General features: G+C 35.9%; 1 protein-coding gene across 8 annotated transcripts in view; it reads right to left on the bottom strand.

Annotated features, from left to right (window-relative positions):
• The window catches only part of Adamts6 (ADAM metallopeptidase with thrombospondin type 1 motif 6), a 283,297-nt gene that overhangs the window by 215,011 nt on the left and 43,897 nt on the right, over positions 1 to 24,389 (bottom strand). For 6 of the 8 annotated variants that reach the window (XR_003847513.1, XR_003847512.1, XR_003847514.1 and 3 more), the window contains 3 exons: positions 23,867 to 24,081; positions 22,431 to 22,514; positions 21,774 to 21,919 (listed from right to left, as the gene is read on the bottom strand). Coding sequence is in view for 3 of the 8 variants with exons in the window: in XM_029557800.1 (XP_029413660.1) it covers positions 21,774 to 21,919; positions 22,431 to 22,514; positions 23,867 to 24,081 (445 nt within the window). In the remaining 5 variants the exon portion in view is untranslated. Of the gene's footprint in view, positions 1 to 21,773; positions 21,920 to 22,430; positions 22,520 to 23,866; positions 24,082 to 24,389 lie in introns of those variants that run through there. The other 2 variants (XR_003847524.1, XM_029557810.1) reach the window with 2 other exon arrangements.

Raw genomic sequence — 24,389 nt, 5'->3', positions numbered from 1 at the left:
ATATAACTGGCTTTTTAAAATCTCTGCCCTGTGCTTTGGCACTAACTATGTCTCCCGAAACACTGGAACTGTTCCATCTCCTTTTAACAACTTCCCATTAAACCTCATGAACCATATCCTGTACTTAATGGGCTGTTAATATTTTAAAGCTTCTGTAGTTCTACTGTAAATCCATGGTCCCTATTGCAACATTGAAAAGATATAAAAAAAATAATTCCTAAGCACTCTTGATAATACAAAGAAACCACATAATTTCCATTTCAACAAATAGTAGGTTGTCCTATTACAACAGATGTTATCGTAACAGTGTAACATACGGCAATTAGGACAGCTATATATCTGGAAACATTAAATATGGCTGAGAACATGCAGACATTCCACTGGCTGAAAGCCACATACTTGTCACATTAGCCCAGCATAGGCCACAATGCACTTGCTTAATCACTAACATGACACTTGAGTGCTTAAAAAATAACTAAAATTAAGGTACTACGCCAATAGAACTTAACCCAATTATTTCAGCTTAAGAAATTTATGCCTACAAAACACTCATTAGGTAAACTAGTTAATTATCTTAAGAGAGCAAACTTAAACTCTTAAAATATTTGGTGCAGGTCACTTGGGGGGGCAGGGAACACAAATAAACAGATAATTTTATTTATTTTACCTAAGTAATACATTTAAGTTCAGAAAGAAATACTGAGATAAAACTTTACAAGGCTTTAAATGTCTTGATCATGAGATAAGTATCTTGTCATAATGGAAACAGTATTTCCTATTCACGGCTGCTTACTCGCACCTAACCCTTCTCCTTCTTGCTTGTCTCAATGGCTGCCTTTTTTTCTCTCCTTTCTTGATTTTTGCTCCTTTCTAACTGATCTTTAAATGTTGAGCCAATCCAGATTTAATCTTCAGAACACTTGTCTACAAACATTTGACTTCCTGATCACTGGCTTTAAATTACACCAGAATACTGATGTCATCAAAAAGTTTTCATTCCAGTGCTATGCTCCTTACTGAAATCCAATCTCATGTATCCAATTGCCAACTAGACATTTTCCCTGGGCTATCTAATAAGCATTGTGCTGTCCTTATAAATGTGTTCCTCAAGCATTATCCCTTTTAAAAAGCAACTCCATGGGGGAGGGGGGGAAGCCAGTATAAAATTTAGGGTATTTTTCACTTATTTATTCATTTATTCTCATATTCTCATATTCTCTCTCTCTCTCTCTCTCTCTCTCTCTCTCTCTCTCTCTCTCCACATACTAACACACAATTCAGTATTTTGTCAAAAATCTGCTGACTCAGATATCCAGAACCTATGTAAATGCCTGATGGGCATTGTGGTCAGTCTGTAATTCCAGCCTCAGAAGTCAGAGAAGGCAGGGAAAGTGGGGTCAGGATACTCAGAGCATGATGACCAGACAGTGCTCTGAGTGTGATTGAGAGCCTCTGCGTCAATGAATTAGATGAAAGAGCAATCGAGGATGATTCTTGACATCAACCTCCAGCCTCCACATGCACATAGTACACACACCCACACATGTATATCTACACACATGTAAACATGCATACCCATGCACACACAAATCGACACACACAAGAAAATGGGAGAAAAATCTGTTTGCTCTACCTTCTAAGTAAGTATTTAGAATGTAACAAATTGCCATCTGGCCGTTTCTGAGTGGAAATACCGAAAAAATTTTTAACTGACAGCTCTACACTGATCCTTTCTCCTCTATAGCATATCTACCCATTCCAAAATGATCCTGCACTGCCTTTCTCTCACTGCAGGTAAAAGACAGTCTTTACTATGGCCTCTCCAGTATCATAATCTGGTCCCTGCACCCTTTCTGAGCTACCTTCTATCATATTTCCCATTAACCTCCTACTGCACTGGTCTCTTAGTTGTTACTTGAATATATTTAGCTTACTTTTGAATGAAAGGCTTTGCTGTTCCTGTTACCTCTAGCCGAAATGTCTTTTTCCAGTATCTACAAAGGCTTCGTTACACCATCACTATGATTCAAATGCTAATCAAATGCCACCTTAAGAAAGGCTTCTTGATTACCCTATATAAAATAGCAATTTCTAAACAGTATGATTGGGCAGACTGTCACTTCACACACTCTTTAATATTCTACATATATCTTGTTTGTAATTTGTATCCTCTACTAAAATATCACCTCTTCAAAAGAGAGCAGGAATTTTCTTTTGTTGGTTCACTGCTGGATTTCAGTACCTTATATGGTACATAATGAATGTGCAATAAAAATAAATTTATATTACATATTCTCTCAATTTTAAATCATAGTGTTAGAATCTTCACACAAGTTGTTAATTATATGTAGAGTTAAAAACCAAACTCTATGGGCTGGAGAGATGGCTCAGTGGTTAAGAGCACTGACTGCTCTTGTAGAGGACCCGGGTTCGATTCCCAGCATCCACATGGCGGCTACAAACTGTCTTTAACTCTAGTTCCAGGGGAATCCAACGCCCTCTTCTGACCTCCATGGCATTGCACGACATGGATGCACTCACACACATGCAGTCATGCACTCATACACATAAAATAATAAATAAAAATATTGAAAAAAAAACCCAAACTCTTAAGTTTTTTCAATAGACTTTTACAAACTATTAATACTGAGTATCATTAATTCAGTGGTGAACTAAAGGATATATTTTACTTAGTTTTTAAAAATAAAATATAAATTACTCAAAAGCTTTGACTTATATTAAAATCATATAGTCTAGAAAAGAAAAACAGAAGAGCATTTGTGGTTTCAGAAAAGATATGCAATTATATTTCACCGAATTAATCATATTCCTTACTAAAAATATATTTGTGCTTGAGAGAAAAGAGGATAGACTGTGCTGGGAGCAGAGAAAATGGAGAGAAAAGTGAGAGCTCCACTGGCCTGTGGCATAAATATTCAGATCCCAGCCCTTAGAGATAACCAACTATACAAAATGCTGAAGTGTTATGAAAAATGTTTCTTCTTCATTGAATTACTAGATACAAGTCAGTCCTGTTATCCCTAAAGTATACTAAGCTACTTATAAATCATTAACTTGAATAAATTATGGATAAAACATAATAGTTGTATATATGTTAATGTATGGCTATGTTGTAGAATGGCTATATCAACCTATTTAACATATATTATCTCACATATTCATTTTTTGTGGGGAAAGAAGCCCTTAAAATCCACTCTCTTACTGTACAGTGTTCAGCCCTAAATGGGACATTCATATCACACTTCCTCCTTCTCCCAAAGCTCAGGGATCATTACAGAAGAGGGAGTGCAATGATTAAAGAACCAGAAGCAGCAGAAGTGAAACGGTGTTTTCTGGACGAAACAGGCCCAATCATCACACATGAACTCACAGCTGCCTGCCCAAGAACTGTACATGATCAAGCCAGACAAAATTTCAGCATGGATAGGGAAGGGGGTCACAAAGCCCTATCCCTAGCTGAAGAGCTATTGGCAATTGATGGCTGCTGAGAGGAGAGTCAATTTCCTCAGGAATGGAGCCCCTGAGAGGCTGCCCATCCTCCAGGAGATGGCCCTACATCCATGGCAGCACTAAGTGGACTCAGTGAGTTTAAGGAGAGATGGCTCAGCAGTTAAGAGCACTGACTGCTCTTGCAGAAGACCTGGGTTCGATTCCCAGCATCCACGTGGCGGCTATGAACTGTCTTTAACTCCAGTTCCAGGGGAATCCGAAACCCTCTTCTGACCTCCGAGGCATTGCATGACACAGGTGCACTCACATGCATGCAGGCAATATACTCATACACATAAAATAAAAATAAAGCAAAATATTTTAAAAAACAAAAACAAAAAAGAGCACATGGAAAGGAGGGTGGATTTGATAAATAAAAACATAAATAATTATTTAAATAGATCATTAAATTAAATCCTTGGGGATGGAGACATGGCTTAGTGGTTAAGAGTACTGGCTGCTCTTGCAGAGGACCTGGGATCAAAACCCAGCACCCACATGGAAGCTAACAACCATCTGTAACTCCAGTTCCAAGGAATGTGACACCCTCTTCTGACCTCTGTGGGCACTGCACGACATGGGTACACTTACATACATGCAGGCAATACACTCATACACATAAAATAAATTTTAAAAATAATAAAGGCCGGGCGTGGTGGAGGCAGGCGGATCTTTGTGAGTTCGAGGCCAGCCTGGTCTACATAGTGAGTTCCAGGACAGCTGGGGCTATAAGGAGACCCTGTCTCAAAAAGCCAAATAATAAATAAATAAATAAATAAGTAAATAAATAAATGAAATATTTTTTAAAACATTAAATTCATTCTATTAGAAATTTTTGAGTATTTGATATAAAGTTATTAACCTGCTGCCAGGTATGCATTAGAGTTCTTGAATTTTTCCTGTCATCTAATTGAAATGTGCCCTCTTATCAACATCTTCCCACATTCCCTACCATCTCTAGAAACCAACATTTTACTCTCCATAAGCATTTTCAAAGCAGTAAATTTACTGTAACTTTGTTTTAAGGTCATTACACATTTAGAGGCACACAACATCAGTATTATGCTTTCATGTATTTTTCATACATCTACTCCAGTAATTATGACTGGTTCATATTGAGGTACAAATAGCATGCCTAGTTATTCAGGATTTTTGGTCAAAAACAAAAATATTGCTTATGAAAATATATTTGATATAAAATAACTAAAAACAACTGCTAAAACTACATTATGGCTGAAAACAAAATCTTAAGTGATTAAAAAATATGATTAACTTAAAATATCACTGATAATAGTGATTTGCTGAAAATTTAACTATTTTTAATTGAAAATGTTTAATTAGTTTACAATTCTCTTCCTAGATATACAATAGTTTCTGTGACATTGTTGTATGAACATTATTTAGCAAATTATTATTTGCTCAGTAGTTTATTAATAAACAGCCCTGACTTATCAAAAAAATCAGTGCTCATGGAAACGCATGTACTTACCTGTAGCACTACATGATCATCTTTTTTATCAATTTCTAGACTTTTCAGAATGACCTTAAAGACCTCTCATCCATACTTAAAGAATCAATAGTTAAAGCTATAGGCAAGCTCGGCTGGACATTTTCTCACAAGACAATGGCTTCTCTAAAAGAACTCTGTGGTAAGCCTATACTTTTCTAAGCCTCATTTCACTTTCCAAGTGAGTAAATGAAAACTTGGCATGACACTTTTCTAAGATTGCAAACTTCAACATAAGCTGTCAATTACAATTTTCCCAGGCAATTTTCTTTAGCAAGACAATATATTACTGAGTTCGCCAGAACATTTTCAATAACAAGCACAGCAGGAATTTTTAAAGTAAACATTTTTAACATTATCTAGCAAAATCCAATTCTAAAAGGAGGTTAATATTTAAAATAAAACAAAGTATAACAATGTTATTAAGTACTCTTAATTGTACAATTAAATTATATAATGTAGTATTGTCCTCTATCTCCAAAGAATGTTTTTAATCTGCCTGCAATTCTAAATCCATCAAAAATTGCATTTGTACTTGATGCCATAATGTGAGTAATTTTATAATAAAAGTATAGCTTGTGCTTACATGTAAAAACAATTAATCATTATTAAAGAGCCAATAAAAATATATATTCTCTGTGTTCATAGTGGTTGTTGAAGGCTGCTATTTCTACTGGTGTTTTAGTTTAGGTTGATTCTTTCTCTAAACAATTTCCATATCTTTTGGCTCCAGTAGATCATGAGTTTGTTGTTATAATTCAACCAATAGACATATACAAAATGCCAATGATGAGGGGTTCAGATATCTAAAATATGGTGCTTTGATATACTGAATGTTTTCAACTGAAAGAATTTGAGAAATTGATGGTACAAAAAGAACTCTTTCACCACCTTATCTGAAGCAAGTCACAAGACCCTTAAGTACCACATCCATGAGGAGAAGAGCATCCTTATACATCAGAATTCCATTTCTTTGGCCTTTTTAAATTTTTTATCGAGTATTTGTAATTTTCATACAATACTGTCTGATGGCATTTAAATCCACTCCTCTATTCACACCTCTCCCACATTGCTCCCTGCCCAGTTTAATGCACTCTCATATATATAACATAGCCCATAGGGTCTGATTTGTGTTCCCAAATGTCCTTCAGTGCAAATACACCCACTGGGCCTACCAAGAGTCCCATCCCTATAAGACACTGCCTTACCACCTCACAGCAGCCATCAAACACCAAAAGATCCTTCAGTTAGGATTTCTTACCCACTTTCTCATGTCTATGCTGGCATTTTGTCTAGTTTGATGTTGCACAGGATTTGTACAAGCTGTCACCATTGCTGTGATTTCATATAAGCAATTGACCAGCTGTCTGGAAGACTCTGTTTCCTGGTCATCATCCACCACCTCTGGCTTTTACAATATTTCACCCCCACCCCCTTCCACAAGAGCCTTGGAAGGCAGAGGTTTGAAATAGGTGTCTTATGCAGGGATAAGCACTCTGCAGCCTCTTGTTCTGTGCACACTGGCCAATCGTGGGTTTCTGTGTTAGTCACCATCTGCTGCATAAGGAAACTTCTCAGGTGAGAGCTGAACGGTATATTCATCTTATGTGTAGAGGTTGCACTGAAGATGTGTCACTTAGGGTTAAGCGTCTCACAGACACTTATCTGAGTTTGACCAGTTCTGGAATTCTGTAATAGTCTCTATCTATTACAAAAGAAGCTTCTTTAATGAGGATTGAGAGGTACACTTATCTTTAAATATGAGGATGCATATTTAAATTGAAGTAGGAAATTATGTTGGCTTAGGCATGTGGCTAAAGTAGGTTTTTCTCTAGGACCTATGACCTTTCCAGCCATGTGTATTTGGCTGTTTATAGTACCATACATGAATCCTCCCATTGAGTGGACCTTAAATCCAATTAGACTGCTGTTGATTATCCCCACAATAAAAGTGCTACTACTGCACCAAGAGCAATAGTTTTCTGGGCCAGTCACTGTTGTTATTAGGCTTTACAGCTGGGTAGGACCATTGACTGTTTTGTTTTGTTTTGTTTTCCCTTGGCTCTGATACATGAGAGCTAGTGTTCAGGGAGGAGGCTTCCAGGTCAGTTCCAGCTTGATTGCTCCAAGTTGTGTATCGAAGTGTGGGCTGTCTTTAGCAATAAGTTCTTACCTTCAAGTTCTGGGAGGCAATCAAGGGCAATGACAACGGTCTTTGTTATTTTGAGAGTGTTTTGAACTATGCTGACCAACAACTCGAAGGGAGAGTTCTCCTACCCGGCACTTTGTTTTTGGTTATATAGCCTTCAGCTACACACATGCACTCATATATTGATTATATGTGCATTTCTTAGTTTGGTCTTTTGAACTCTAGTACTTAATACCATTAGCCACTCAACTTTTCAGGTCTTCAACGCAGTGAAAGTTATACTATCGGCTTCCCTAGTTCTGAGACCGTGATGACAACCCAGGGGCTACAGGTGGCAGACAGCCTCTCCTGGGACTCCTCAGCTTTCATATGTATGTGAGTCAATTCCTCTAATAAATCCCCTCTCAAATATCTGCAATTGGCTCTGTCTCCCTTCAGAACTCTAATACAGTGGTGATGGTTGTGCATCTTTATGAATATACTAAAACCACAAAATTATAAATTTGAGAGGTGAATTTCATATGATATATGACTTCTATATCTCAGCATTTTAAAAAGACAAAGGAGGGGCTGGAGAGACAGCTCAGCAGTTAAGAACACTGGTTGTTCTTGCAGAACACCCAGATTTGAATCCCAGCACCCACATAGCAGCTAACAACTGTCTGTCACTCTAGTTCCAGGGGATCCAACAGCCTCTTCTGTCCTCTGTGGGCACTGCATGACACGGGTGCACTTACTTACACACAGGCAATACAGAAATACACATAAAATAAAAGTAGTAAAATATTTTTTTAAAAAGACAAAGGAATGTCCTTTGAAGGCAATATAAGTTATTAGGTGAAGTATGGGAGGAAATACAGAAAAAGCTGCTAAGGAAAGATGATAAAATTTAAATTCTTTTTTAAAAAACTGTGTATGTGGGGGTACCCCTGGAGGGTGCTGGATCCACTGGATCTGGAGTTACAGGTGGTTGTGCCCTGCCTGATGTGGATGCTAGGAACCAAACTCAGGTCCTCTGGAAGAGCAACTGCTCTTAATCACTGAGCCATCTCTCCAGCCCCTAGATGATATGCATTAAGTATATTCTCAACCTCATTAACTTGTGAACAAAATGTATTATTTACAAATTGAGACCTTTAAAAGCTAGTCTATATATTGTTGGTAGAGAGTAGGAGCATAGAGTTAGCAAAGTCTCCTGACCTTATTGTAACAACCCAAATATGATATTTAAATGGATTGTACATTTCACAATACTTAAAAGTCAGGGGACATCAATTTTACTAATGCCACATTTCAGGTTAGTGTTTGGAGAATACGTTTTCACAAACGAGAATACATTTTGAAAACACAGAACTGGATCAACTGAACATTAAAGCTGTACCTACAAAGCACAAAATGGCCTACTAAGTGGGTGGCATGGGGAGTAGCACATGTGTACACAAAAACCTCAAATCAATTCTGAAGAGAAAATAGTAAAGCAACATTTAATGAAATTATTGTTTCAATGATTCTTACTTCTTAACTACTCTGCTTATCTTACCCAATGCATATGCATCTATTTCTAGGTTCAATTTTGACTATATTTAGTCTCCTTCCCTAGAACCGTGGTTGTTTCCCTTTTGAATTTAATTCCCCTGGAGGCTTTTCTATCCCCTTAGTTTCAACATTTTCCCCTGGCAATATTCAAACATTTACTATTTTGAATACTAGGTCTGAATTTTCTCCTGTCCAACAGAGCTTTCTCTCCTAATGTTCTCTCATATTCTCAAGCCAACATATGCAGCATTTCATTAACAGTAAATATGAATATTCTCATGCCTCAAATTGAAATTGGTGTTTATTTTAAATCACTCTTCATTTTCCCACAGAATAGACTTGTCTTTGGGATGTTTCTGTTTAACAAACATTCCCACTTTCTAATTCTACAACCTACTAGCTGGTCTCTCTTGCGCTAGCTCTATATACCCATTATTGCATACATTGACCCAAGCATTTTATCTTATTATAAAAAAAAAAAAAAAAAAACACCTAAACCTAAAGATAAATTTACAAAATAAGTTCACTTAGAAACTCTAGATTAGCCGGGCATGGTCCCAGCACTTGGGAGGCAGAGGCAGGTGGATCTCTGTGAGTTCAAGGCCAGCCTGGTCTACATAGTGAGTTCCAGGACAGCTGGGGCTACAGGGAGACCCTGTCTCGAAAAGACCAAAAAAAAGAAAAGAAACTCTAGATTAATCTACTTTTTATTTTATATAGGGGAACTGGATGCATGAAGAAAACAAAAATGGAAGTAAAATGCTATTCTGGGTCTTTGGGGAGCAGGGTGCACGTGTGTGCAGCTAGAGGCCAGAAGACAAACTTGGGTGCTGCTCCTTGAGAAACATATACCTTGCTTTATCTGAAACAGGGTCTCTCACTGGCCTGGAACTCACTAAATAGGCTAGTATGGCTGACCAGCAAATGCTAGGGATCTTCCTGTCTCTATGTCCCCAGTGTTAGGATTACAGGTGTTTCTCACTGTGTGTGCTTTTTTTTTTTTACATGGGCTCTGTGGATTGAACACAGCTTCTCATGCTTATACAGCAAACACTTTACTAACTTAGCTATCTCCCCAATCCAAAATATTAAATTTTAAAATGAAATAGGGAAAAATGCCAAATAGGAAGAATTGAGAAAAACTAGTCTCTGATAAAGTAGGTATAATTTTACAAGAAATCAGTCACTGAGTTAAATGCATATTATTCAGATCTGAAAAGAGAATTAAAAACTTTATATTTTAAAAATAAAAAAGATTACAATAACAGTAGTCTAATGCAAACATCAAAATCATAGACTGAGGAAAAAATTGAGAAGCTATAACTGCAACTAATGTCTGTGAAATGCCCAAATACTGATGGAAGATATAAACTCAAAGTTATATAAGGCACATTATACCTTAAGGGGACATTTAGCTTAAAAAGTAAGATGATGGAAGCCTGCTCAAAACATTAAAAATCATAATAAATGTAGACAGAACAAACTACACCTAAAAGATTGAGATTCATAAGATAAGATATAGCTCCTCTGACTACTTGGTGTTTACTAGAAGCAGGTCTAAAATAAAAAGGATTATGAATAAAAGGCTAGAAACAACATACCAAACCGATACATACCATACATAGTACTTTGAAAGAAAGATTATAAAATGGAAATATGCAACTCAGTAGCATGCCAAGAGTAGATAACAATTCCAAATTTGTGTCTAAATAAATAAAATATCATCAAACTCTGTAAAGCAGACACTGACACAACAGAAGTGATAAATCCAAATAGAGAGATGTTTGAAAATATATTTGTTCTAGTTAGCTTTCTCTTGCTGTGATGAAAACACTGACCAAAACCAACTGGGGGGAGGAAAGGGTTAGTTTGGCTTACAGCACAGTTTATCGTCAAGGAGAGCCAAGACAGGAACTCAGGGCAGGAACCTGGAGCACAGACCATGGAGGAGGGCTGCTTACTAGCTTACTCCTTTGGCCTGTGCTCAGCCTGCCTTCTTATACAACACAAGGCCATCTGCTCAAGGGTTGCACTGCCCACAGTGAGCTGGGCCCTCCCACATTACTCAACAGTTAAAAAAAAAAAAATGTCCCACAAACATAGCCACAGTCCAATCTAATGGAGGCAATTTTCTCACCTGAGGTTCCAGCTACACTGGTGTGTCAAGTTGACAACTAAAGTTATCCATCATAAGTGACCCTTGTCAACTTGACACAAAAACACATCACTTTATACCACAACCCTTCCACTTCTTATCCCTAAGATCTCATGTTAATATTAATATTACAACATAAAACAGTACAACTTTAAAATCCCATAGTCCTTAAAAAAATCCAAACAGTTTAAATTTCAAAGTCTCTTTTTAAAGTCTTTTAACTGTGGGCTCCTATAAAATCCAAAACATGTTAAGTACTGTCTTATTTCAAAAGGGAAGAACAGGGTACAGTTAAGCAAAACCTAAGCCCAGCAAAATAGATCAAGGCTGGACATCTGGGATTCTTCACTCTGTATCTTCTGGGTTCCAAAGGGTTTCAGTATCTCCACTTCTCTGCTCTGCAGTCCACAGCACACACAGCTTGTCTCACAGGCTCAGTCCAGCACCCCTCCCATATGACTCAATAATCAAAAAATGTCCCAGAAACATGGCCACAGGCCAATCCAATGGAGGAAATTTCTCAACTGAAGTTCCTTCTTCCCTGGTGTGTCAAGTTGACAACTTTTCTGGCACAATATCTTTCAGTAAACGTCACTTTCTCATACAATCAGAAAAGATTTGAACAAGAAAATAGATCAATTTAATTTCAGGGACAAATAAAGAAGCAACATATGGGGCTGGAGAGATGGCTCAGTGGTTAACAGCACAGGCTGCTCTTGCAGAGCACCTGGGTTCAGTTCCCAGCACCCACATAGTGGCTAACAACCATATTTAACTCCAGTTCCAGGGAATCCAATGCCCTCCTCTATCTCCACAAGTATAGCATGATATGGGTGCACTTATATGTAGGCAAGACACTCAATCACATAAAATAAAAACAACAAATAAAATATTTTAAAAAAAGAATCCAACATACAAACTTAGAATTATTACATACTAGACTTTATAGGATCCTCAGCAAATTTCCAAAAGTCAGTAACATACAGGCCATATTCTCTAACAGAAACTTAATAGCTAATGACTAAGAGAAACTAATAACTAAGAGCCACTAAACTTAGTAATGGAGTGCTGGAACATGTTTAGAGGAGAGGCAGGGAGGCAGGAAACCCTTGATTGCAAGAGTTCAGGTCAATTGAGACTACATTGTCTTAACCTGTCTCAAAAGGAAAATACCACAGACACAAACACAAAACTACTAAAACTAGTAAGCACGCCTACAGGAATAAAAGCAATATATGAATATCTATCATGGATAGGATAGATATTAGAGGGATAGCTTGGTGGTTAAGAACCATCAAGGACCTGGGTTTGATTCCCAGCACCCACATGGCAGTTAACAGCCATCCAGAACTCCAGTTCCAAGGGATTCAACCCCTTCTTCTGGCCTCTGCTTGGGCACTGCCCACATGTGGTGCACTTACATACATGCAGGCAAAACACTCATACACATAAAATATAAAAGAAAATATTTTTTAAAGAATATCAGTTATATTTTATAGAATATAGACAATTTAAAGTGAAATTTTAGAAATAATATCATTTACAGTAGCATGCAAAACTATGGTCAAAGATGTAAAATCACTGAAAATATGAATATGAAGTTAAAAATAAAAGGGGCATTCACTGGAGACAATCTTAGAAGCCTACCTACAATAGATGCCAATAATATTAAAGTATTTCCACATAATTTTTTTAGTTTAACAATTTTGTTAACTTTTCTAAAGACCTCTGTGAATCTATTACCCAGTTTAATTTAGATCTTGTTTTCACTAATTACTGTAGGACCTGGTCAATCTTCTAACTTTTCTGTCCTCAACTTCTTCATTAAAAAAAAGGGGGTTGGGGATAATAACACTATCTAATCCATGCAGTTATTTAAGGTTTAAACATTAAGCATTTGTAATGCCATTAGGTATGTACACATAAAAGCACATTTATATAAATGTGGTATGACAATAAAACAAATACCGGTTCTGAAGTTATTAGCTCTTAAACTGTTGCCTGAAATACATTCTCCTTTCCTTAAAGAAGACTTCTACAAATAAGACACAGTTATTCAGTCAAGGTATATAAAAATAATTCATTAAATAGAATATACATAGTCAATGTTCAGCACTGAGGGAAAAGTAGTGTCTTATTTCCATTCTTAGTTGAAACTTCGCTAGCCTAGGCAATGCCTGTTGTGCTAGGTCCTACTTTGTACCTGAGGCCTAACTGGTTGACACCACCTTTCACTCTTTAAAGTGTCCCCATACACACAAAAAATTATAGCCACTCCAGGATGATATCCTCCTAGAGTGGAAAGATAACTGAATGTAGATAAAGACTTTTGAGTAAAGAACTAATGAGGCAGAGACAAAGGGAAAAGACACAGAGGGAAGACAAGAGAGCATGGGCAGGAATGGGGAACCACAGTGGTAAGACACATAAGTGGTGAGGCATGTTTCTAAATGCCCAAACAGCAAAAATCACCTCTCCATAATCTGAACTCACAACTTATATAATATTTATAATATGCAAAATGGCGTAACCACTGTGAAAAATCAGCATGGAGAACTCTTAAAAAACTAAAAATTAATCTACATATGATCTACTTATAACCACTCCTTGTCATATACCCAAAGGACTCATCCTACTGCAGAAATACTTGCACAGACAGGTTTGTTGCTGTTCTTTTCACAGTAAGAAATGGAAACAACCTAAATGTCCCTCCACTGATGAATGGATAATGAAAATGTGGTACATTACTCAATGAAGTTCTACTCAGTGCTAAGAAGGAAATCATGATATTTTGCAGACAAATGGATGGAACTAAAAACTGTTAAATCAAGTGAAGTAACACAGACTCAGAAAAACAAGCAATGTATGTTCTCACTCATTTGTGGATCTTAGCACCAATCCCTTATATCCTGATGCAACAGCAGGATCCTGGAAAATGGATAGGAAACAGAGTTAAAGGGAAAGAAGAGTAGAAGAGAAGGGGTTAATAGGAAATAGAAGTTACCAGGGAGAAATGGGGAAAATGGGGGTATTCACCTGGGGACGGAGAAGGGAAGGACATACAAGGAACCCTAGGGATAAAGAAAAAGAAGGAATTCAAGAGAGAGGGGGATAATAGGGATAATGGGGGAAATCGGGAGTATTTTAACTGGGGAGGGAGGGAGGTTAGACAGGGAAAGAGAGAAGAGATAAACAAACCTTAGGTGATATAAAAGCAGGAGGGAAATGTATTAAATCAGAAACCCATTGAAAAATACACATACAATATCGAAACATGAGTGCACATGTATAACTGAAAAACATTTGTTATCTCTCATTTGTGGATCTTGGCTCCAAATTCCTAGCTGTGTGTCACAGGAGCCAAGAAAATGGGAAGGAACAATGGGGATAGTAAAGGGGAAGAAAGAGCTAGACAGAGGGGGATACTAGGAAACAAGAGTTATTAAGGGGAAAATGGGAGTGCTTTAACTGGCGTGGGAACAGGAAGTGTTAAAGTGGGGAATGAGAGGAGAGATAAATAATGCTTAGATGGTGTTAAAAACTAGAGGGAAATGTATTTGTTCAAAGTCCTACTGAAAAATATATATACAACATATGAATCTACATATGATCTATATAAAATGCACACACACACAGACACACACACGCACACACACGTACACATATAGAGTTGAAGGATATATAACCAAAAACACAATACCAAGCAGGAGAAACCTCCCTTCAAGTTGTTAGGGTAGTCTAAGAGACTCCCAAAATAACAAAGGCTATTGTCACAGCAGCCCTTGATTGTTTCCCATAACTTGAAGGTAGGACTATTTCTTAAGACAGACCAGATTTGACACAGGACTTGGAGCAATTCAACTGAAACTGACCCAGAAGCCTCTTCCCTGAACACTAGCTCTCATCGTATCATAGAATACTATACAATCTGCCAACGGAGAAAACCAATTAATGGTCCTATCCAGCAGTAAAGTCTAATAAACAATAATGACTGGTCTAGAAAACTATGGCTATTGGTGCAGTAGTGACACTTTAGTCTTGGGGGTAATAAAGAGCTGTCTAATTGAAATTAAGGCTCACTCAATGGGAGGGAACTCATGTGTGGTACTGTAAACAGCCAAACACACATGGCTGCAGAGTTCATAGGCACTAGAGTTAAACCTATTTTTTGCCACATCCCTACACCAAAGTAATTTCTTACTGTATTATAAATATACATACTCATAATTACAGAGAAGTGTGCCTCTCAACCCTCATCAAAGAAGTTTCTTTTTGCAACAGATGGAGACTATTACAGAGTTCCAGAGCTGGTCAAACTCAGAGAATAAGTGTCTGTGAGATGTTTGGCCCTAGCGATACATCTTAATGCAACCTCTACACATAAGATGAATATACCTCTCAACTATCACCAAAGAAGTTTCCTTATGCAGCAGATGGTGATTGACATAGAAAACCCACATTTTTCTGGCCAATGTGCAGAGAACAAGAGACTGCCGAACACTTATCCCTGAATAGGACACTTATTTCAAACTTCTGTCTCCTATGTCTCGGGAATCATTGTGGAAGAAGGTGTGGAAAGACGGTAAGAGTCAGAGGTGATGGATGACCACAAGGAAAACAGAGTTTTCCAGACAGACAGTCAGTTGCTCATATGGACTCACAGCAATGGTGACAGCATGCACAAATCCTAACCAAGTTCAAACCAAAGAAAATCCCAGCATAGACATGGGGAAGTTGGTAAGAAATCCAAACCTAACCTAAGAAACTTTAGGCAGTTGGTGGCTGCTGGGAGGGGGAGAGACTGTCTCTTGTAGGATGGGGCTCTTGGGAGTTCAGTCCCACTCTAGTGGATGGACCCACAATGAGGCACTTTTGGGGAAACAGATCAGACACTATGGGTCATATTGTATATATAATAGAATTCATTGCAGTGGATTGGGGGAAATATGCTGCAGTGTGGATAGGGGAGGGGCTCTAAATACCATCAAGTAATATAGTATGACAATGGCAAAAAATCAATAAAAAGTTAAATAAAAACCCAACATATTCCTAAAAGCTTAATAATAGGTCAGGAAATATTTATCAATTACTTCCATAAGAATTTAAATGTTCCTATGAATTAAATGTTAATATGCCCCCATTTAAATTTTTTATTTTTATATATACACATTTTGCCTATATGTAAGTGTACCCCTATCATGCAATGTCTGTGCAGGTCAGAAGAGGAAATCAAATCCCCTTGGAACTAGAGTTACAGATAGCTGCTAGTCACCATGTGGGTATTGGGTGCCTGCATGGTGACTAGCAGAACTAGAGTTACAGATAGCTGCTAGTTACCATGTGGGTATTGGGTGCCTGCATGGTGACTAGCAGAACTAGAGTTACAGATAGCTGCTAGTCACCATGTGGGTACTGGGTGCCAAACCTAGGTCTTCTGAAAGAGCAGCCAGAGCTCTTAGCCACTGAGCCATTTCTTTAGCCCCAATGTACCACATTTAATATCCCTTTCTTCTATCTGTCCTCACTATAATCATGAAACTAATACTTAATACTGACAGATATATTCTTTTAATATGCATTTAAATTCATATATTATAGGTCAAGCTCTTTCAAAACCATTTCTATAGCTACTTAAAAACTTCCATGCAGTTGTTCTACTTCATAAATTCTAATTCCTTTATAATCTAGGAACACCAAAGTAAGCAGTTGTGCCCCCTTAAGAGGATAAATATGCCAACTTTAATTAAAGATCAAATTATTTGACTTACTGTGCAATTTTTTGCATCTCTACTTTAAGATGTATTTATGAATTCTATGCTTTTTACTAATGAAAAAATATAAAAGTTATTAATTAAAAAATAGTCTATAAACAAAGGCATTCTTAAATGTTAGGCACTTTGGATTTCTAAGAATTTAGGCAAGTAAGAGGAATGCATTACTAATACATAACAAAACATAGATGACTCATATATATAAAATGTCCAAATTTAAATAATTACACAGTCAGAAGGTTAGATTAGCTGCTGTCTGTGCTGGAGCAAGGGTAGGGCTGGAAAGGAGGGAAATGGGGCATGACTTCCTTTGGGAGTAACAAAATATTCTAAAATTAATTACAGTAATGGTTATACAACCCGTGAACATGCATACAAAAGCCACCAAATTATATTTTAAATGGGTAAACTGTGTGGTATGAATTATATCCCAAGAATGTTGTTTCCATGCAAAGGACTTAGGATATAATTCCTATCATAAATACATGAACTGTAATGTGTTAATATCCTAAAATGGAAAAATATGGTTCCAATGTTTTATAGAGCAGAAAGCCAAGAAACATAGAAATTAATCTAGTCATGCTAATGGCTAAATACTAATGCTGGTACACTACAAGTCACTAACTTCTTACTAAATTTTGGGCTACGTATAGATTTCTTGGTGATTTTTTACCAGAAAATAAATTTAAGAATTTGGCTTGACTTTAAGCCTGTGATTGATATTTCCTGACTTGATTAGAAATAAAAATAAATAACATGTCAAAATGTAGGATTTTGTTCTTAAGTAGCTACTAATTTGTGGTTTGTTAATACAAAAGTTAATGAAGTATTTGAGATAATGCATGTCAAGCTAATGCTCAACTTAAACATTCTACAACTTATATTTCAAAACACCAATTTGTACATCTGTAAATACATACAATTTGGTCAACTTTAAAAATAAATAGTTTAGGCTAGATGTGGTGGCACACACCTTTAATCCCAGCACCTAGGAGGCAGAGGCAGGCGGATCTCTGTCAAATTGAGGCCAGCCTGTCTACATCATGAGTTCCAGGGACAGCTGGGGCTACAGGGAGACCCTGTCTCCAAAACAGACCAAAGAAAAGCCCAAAACAAACAAAAAGGTGAGCTGAGAACAAGCCAAGCCTGATCACAGTCCCAACCGAATACAGTTTTTGGTGCAAAGTGCTAAGCGTTTATTGATTTATATAGTGTTTAAAGGAGGTACTAAAATATCAAACTGATTTAGGTGACCACAGTGACAGTCAAGTCATTTTAATAAACCTAGTCTATGAAAGCAATCAGTACTACTTACTAATATTGACCATTTAAATAAAACATCACAAAAATGGGTGGGGGGGTCTGAATATGATCAAAATACACTGGATAAAATTCTTGAATCAATAAATTTTTTAAATGAAAGAATAGTTTCATTGTTCTACAATTGATCATTATTTAAAATAACATATAGAATATTGTATGTAGAAATGTTGCCATATTTCCACACATTTACACATAAGAACACTAATGTTGGTGTTCAGAACTAAGAAGTCAGGTGACCACACTATATAGAGTAACTAAAGTTTAGGAAATGACATGAAATGACATAATGTCAAGTCTTTATTAATTTAAGTAGTAAAAGAGGGAATTCACTATATTCTTATAACACTATTAACAGTATCTATAAAATAGTATAGATATATTTACATATAAAACATACATGTATATATTAAAACAAAATATGTATATATATAAATAATTTTGATAGCTTCTGGTGTTTTCTCATTATTACTGATGCTGGATAAATAACTGCTATAAATATGCAGGTATGTTCAACCTATAGCCCATGCACTGTGTGCAGTGCAGGATAGTTATGTGACCCAAAATAGAATTGTAAACTTAAAATATCATAAGATGCTTTGTGATTTTTTTTTTCTTTGTAACTAGACTGCTCAGTCTCAAGCACGAACTTTAGATGACAGTGTTGCATTGCAACATGAAAAGGTTGGACAAACCTGTTTTCTTTCTGTCTAGTCAGTGACCGGATAACTTTACAGAGTAGTTTAAGCTTGAATAAATAAATAAAGCAATGTCACTTAACAACACTTTACACTCTTAAAAGTAACTTTTGTTACCTAAGTGACTATAATTCCAAATGATTTGGAGGATAAAATATCTAAATCCTTAGAACAAATTTGGTCTAGTAGAGATAAAAGTATCACTGTTTTCTTCTGTAATCCTTGATACATACATTATACATTCCCCATAGTGAGCTGACATTTTAGGCAAACATATAGCCAATAAATTGTGGATTACAACCCTGAGTGTGTTAGTGAGTCATAGGAAACAAATTTCAAACAATATAAAATCACTGTGGAATTCTCAGATATGTATTTTACTAAAAGTAGCACTATGATTCAAACATCTTCAATTTGACATACACACACTATATATATATTTCAAATATATGAATTAAGCACTGATAACTCCCTGTCCATTCCTGAAAAATGGACAGGGATATCCAGCTATATAATATAAAAATTAAACAATAAAGATAATCATTTCATTTTTAATTAGGTATTCGGTGCTCCAAGTAAATAGGCTAGCATCATTTTGACACTTTAATAGCAATTCAAAACAAATACTGCCCCAAAGAAGTGTGTGTGTGTGTGTGTGTGTGTGTGTGTGTGTGTGTGTGTATTCCTATGTATGCACGTGTGGGAGATTGTATGTGTATGCAGCCAGGAGGCCAGCATCAAGTGTTTTCCTCAATCACTTCTCCACCTTATTTTTTTTTAATTTTATTTAATTTAATTTATTTTATTTTATTTTGAGACAGGATCTGTCACTGAACCTGAAGCTCACCAATTGTCTAGATTGACTGGTCAGGAAGCCCTAGGGTATTCCGGTCTCCGCTCCTCCATCAGATGTGCAAAGCTGTGTCTGTGGGTGTTGGGGATCAGAATTCAGGTTCAAATGCTTGCCCTTTACCAACTAAGCTATCTTCCAGCCTTCCAAAAGGATTTTTGTAACCTCTATTATATCAGCCAATGTAAATTGAGATGCATTCTGAAATATATCTGCATACATATATACATATTTGAGATAAGAGGAAACACAGAAGTGATGTAACTACCTGTGATAATTTTGTTAGCTATATATAGTATTTGTTTTCTTGCAGTAATTTCATTAACACTAATGGTAGCCATATATTTTAGGCAAATGTTTCTATGTTAGTACAATTCCTAGTATATTTTAAATTCTTGAAGTATATTTGGAAGCATATCTGACCACAAGACTCTAAGGAACTGTAGAATTTATCAAACGGCTATGTCAACACATGAGTATAGAACCATATGATTTTGTTTTAGTCAGCAAGCATATCATAAACAAAGTTTTCTGGTTTATAATATAAGGGAGGTAGAGTTAATTAAAGTAAGAATACTTTTAGAAAGTACTCAGAAACTTCATAATTCAATTAACACTATTTTTTTCTAAAAGTAAAATTAGATTACTGTATTGTGTTACAAGATTCTGATTCCTTTCAGGCTTTAATGCCTATGAGTCTACCACACAGGTCATGCATGTTATGCATATGTAAAATATTGACTTGCACATGAAAAGAAATAATCAAAATAACAAAGCTATTCCACTCAGCCAAGACAAGATAATGTTTCCATTTTGCTTAGTGTTTGTTATGGTCATTTTATTTGCCCTTTATTTTTAAATATTATTAAGAGGTTAAAGTCATTATTATTATTACCTTAAAAGTATTGAAGCATAATGTTTCTACCCAATGAAAATTAGAATATAAATAAGCTAAAACAAAGCCTGGCATAGTGGTATACACCTGTAGTCCCCACTACTTGGGAGACTAAGACAGAAGGAAGGCTAGAGCCCAGATATTTGATGTTAGCCTGAACATCAACATATCAAGATATCATCTCAAAAATAAATAAAAATGAGCTAAGACAGAACCAATAGTATAAAGAGACCAGATCTCCAGGGTTTAATTTATCAGTTGAATGACCTTATGAACCTTATTCAGTAATTTTGAGCCAGTTTCCTTTCTTTGTTTCCCTCCCTCCCTCCCTCTCCCTCCCTCCCTTCCTTCCTTCCTTTCTTCCTTCATTTACTTATCTAATTATTTATTTTTCCCCCACAGGGTCTCACTATATAGCTATAACTGACCTGGAATTTCCTATGTAGACCAATTTGCCCTCAAGCTCACAGAGATTCACCTGCCTTATACCTCCTGAGTTCTGGGATTCAAGGCATACGCCACCATGCTAAGCCAACTCCCCATTTCTAATGTGAAATCACATTATACTACTTCACAGAACTGTTAAAGAATAATTACAAAGTTTTATAAAACTGGAAAGTAATATATGAGTTCACTGGATTATTGTGGAGTAATGATATTGCTTGAAGGAAAACCTGTTTAATGCATAGTATAACAGATCTGCTATTTAAAATAATTTTTCAAATTTATGTATATGTGTGTGGCTGTGAATGTATGACATGTGTGTGCAGGTGTGTGGAGGGGGCATTAGATCCTCTGGAGAATTTACAGGCAGCTGTGTGCCACCCAAAGTGGGTGCTTGGAACTGAACTCAGGTCTTCTGCAAGCCAACTGTCTTGCCCTAGATCTGCTTCTTTACATTTACATACTTTATTTAACTATTTTAATTAAAGAGACAACAAATCTTCTCTTCCCTTTTAATCTATTAACATAGATCAACACAACTAGGATGTATATATGACAAGTTATTGTATTTTATAGCCAAGAATGACATATTTTCTTGTTCTTTTAAATCTTGCTTTTAATAAGTATTTTGTTCAATGAACAACTCATAGTTGTGCTTCCAGCTAAAGATTATGACTAGAACTTATAAAGAGAAAAAGTTATTAAATTTCTAAATCAAATGTTAATCTTTTCTCTTTTTCTTATTTAGTTCATTTGATACAAACACATTAATAGCAGACTATTAAATAAAAGTAAAAAATTTTCAGTAATAAAAATTAAATTACCACCTTTCTCTTTACACACTCATTTCTTGAATGAGGTTTTTGATAGAACCAAATATAGTTACAATATAAAGTAAATGCAATAATCAAAGGAAAAATACTTGCAACAAACCATACCTAGTAATAAGAACTGCATTATCGTGGTGGGCAATCCCATTTTCTGGAATGGTGTTTCCATCACTTTGGTGGGAGAGAATGGATTTCTGCCACTTACAGAAGCTATCGAGGGACTTGTCTGCATGGTGGTTTATCTCCAAGTTTGGCTGCAATACAACATGCATACCAGAAATGTTCCAAACAAATTACTAAGGTCAGTTGTCAAAACTTTTGAAAACTAAAGTGGGACTATAATTAGAAGCAGTGGTTTCTAGGAATAATCTCTTGCCAATTTTTATCTCCACAATATCTGACCTAGAGTTCATTTGATTTGTTATTGAACAGACTTTCCCTCTAGTTCTTCAACAATAATGTGAACATATCTGAAGTCATCAGCATACAAAAATCAACCAAAACCATTATCAGATAGGACATAAAAATGTTCATCCTTAATACTGAAACATATAGCAAGTATGCATATATGGAGAAAGAGTTTTAACAAGACATGGGATGTATACTACTGTAAAGTAATTCAAATGTGCATAAAAAATTTAAATTTAGAGCTAAAACTCGCAGTTAACTAGGACTTCCTCAGAGGAGTAACAAAGAAATATATTATTTTATAATAACAATTCCAAAACCTAAAAGCTTTAGATTTATAAACTAACTCATTCTTACCTGATCTTCTGTGAGAACAATTAAGCGAGCCACTATAATATTCACAACGTTTCCTAGGCTGGAATCACGGTAAAGTTTGGCAACCTGACCTCCAGAAAATAAGAAAAGACACAAAGTCAGACAAAAATAATACAGTGCTACTTTGATTTTCTAAATTATAAGACAATTTTGTAACTTTATTTTGTACATTGAAAAATATTCTTTCACCCTATATTACTTAGGGCTCTACCTTCAAGATGCCTTAGTTACGGTTTTTATTTTATTAAATTTTTTTGAAAATTCCTTATATGAGTATTGTATTTGCATTATTTCTACCCCTCCCAGTCCCCTTCCAACTTCTCCCATGTCCCCTTCTTCCTCATAATTTCTCATCCTCTTCTTGGATTATTATTGTTACATATACATATATATGTTTACACACACATATATATATTTATACATATAGAAATGCACTGAGTTCATTTGGTGGTGCTCATGAGTACATGTGATTAGGGCTGCCCTCATGGAATTAAATGATCTCTCAGGGAGCTAGTCCCTAAAGAAAACTGACCCTTGCTCAGTATCCATTGGTTGCCTTTAGCTCTTCATCTTGAAATGGGGCACCATGAAATTTTCTCCATCCAAATTGGCATATCAACTGGTTTTGTCATAATGAAGACCATATTGGACTACGATACAATGAAGATTTCATGCGTGCAACTTCTCTGTTATGTTTACAATGCATTAACTAGCAGCTGGTGTCTTGACCCTCTGACTCTTACAATCTTTCTGCCGCCTCTTCCATGATGTTCCCTGAGACTTAGGTGTGGAGTTGCATTATAGATGTATCACTTACTGAAAGGTTTTTAAATAAGTCTACACAAGAAATATTTTCTGCTAAAGATGAATTACATCACAATTAATTATAATATGACCTGCTGTTTCAAGCTCAGGTTCCTTAGATATAATTTAATAACTTTTTTAAACATCATATTAACTAAAACTGAGTAATAAAAACATTTTAAAATTCACTTTCTAGGCAACTTAAATGTTAATTGATCAATTTTTAGCCTGGAGGAGAGAAAATCAATGTGGTCTGATGGTAAAGCACATATTTACTGCATACAAGGCCCCAAACTTAATTACATAAACACACAAAAAATTCATTTTCTATCATTCCTCACAGATGAATTTATATCATTATTTTATTTCACAGTGAAAAAAATCCAAGACCTGCTGGGAGTGGTGGCACATGCCTTTAATCCCAGCACAAGGGAGACAGAGGCAGGCAGATTTCTGTGAAATTGAAGCCAGCCTGATCTATATATCGAGTTCCAGGCCAGCTGTGGCTACAGGGAGACCCTGTATCAAAAAAAAAAGAAAAAAAAATCCTTGGCCTTAATATATAAAAACACAAAAAAAATAAGTAAAATAGTATATAGCGGGATCAAACTTACAATATTCATCACACTCAAAATATAGTGCTCAATGTCTTTGCGGCCGTGGTAGCCCACCATCATTTTGTCTGCTACTACTAGTGTCTCCACAAATCGCTCGATGCTCACTGATCTTTTCTGTCTATGATGGACATGTGTGTCATTAATTGGTAGTAAAGAAGGAAAAGCAGAGGATGTTTCATTCAGCCACCAAGGTTTGCCACTTCTTGTGAGGTCTACAATAAAAATAATTAAGCAATTCATTTAGATTCTCTAATCAAACAGTTTTATCTACAGATTTTTCATGTAGATATGCTTCTCATAAATCCTCTAATGTATTAAAATTTTTCAAAATAAAGAAGGTAAAGAAATATAGTAATGTGAAAAACTTTTATTTGAAAAAATTGAATATAACTTTCAACTGCTTATTTAAATAAAACAAATATAGCTATGAAATTAATTAGTTAATAGAGTTTTAAATAATCATTTTATATTATTCCAGTAACCAATTTTAATAATTTATATTTGGACTATATACAATAAA

This window comes from Nannospalax galili, unplaced genomic scaffold (assembly GCF_000622305.1).
Source record: "Nannospalax galili isolate Female #2095 unplaced genomic scaffold, S.galili_v1.0 scaffold751, whole genome shotgun sequence".
Lineage (NCBI taxonomy): Eukaryota > Metazoa > Chordata > Mammalia > Rodentia > Spalacidae > Nannospalax > Nannospalax galili.
The sequence above is the reverse complement of the archived record's forward strand: the minus strand, read 5'-3'. Positions and strand labels throughout refer to the sequence as shown.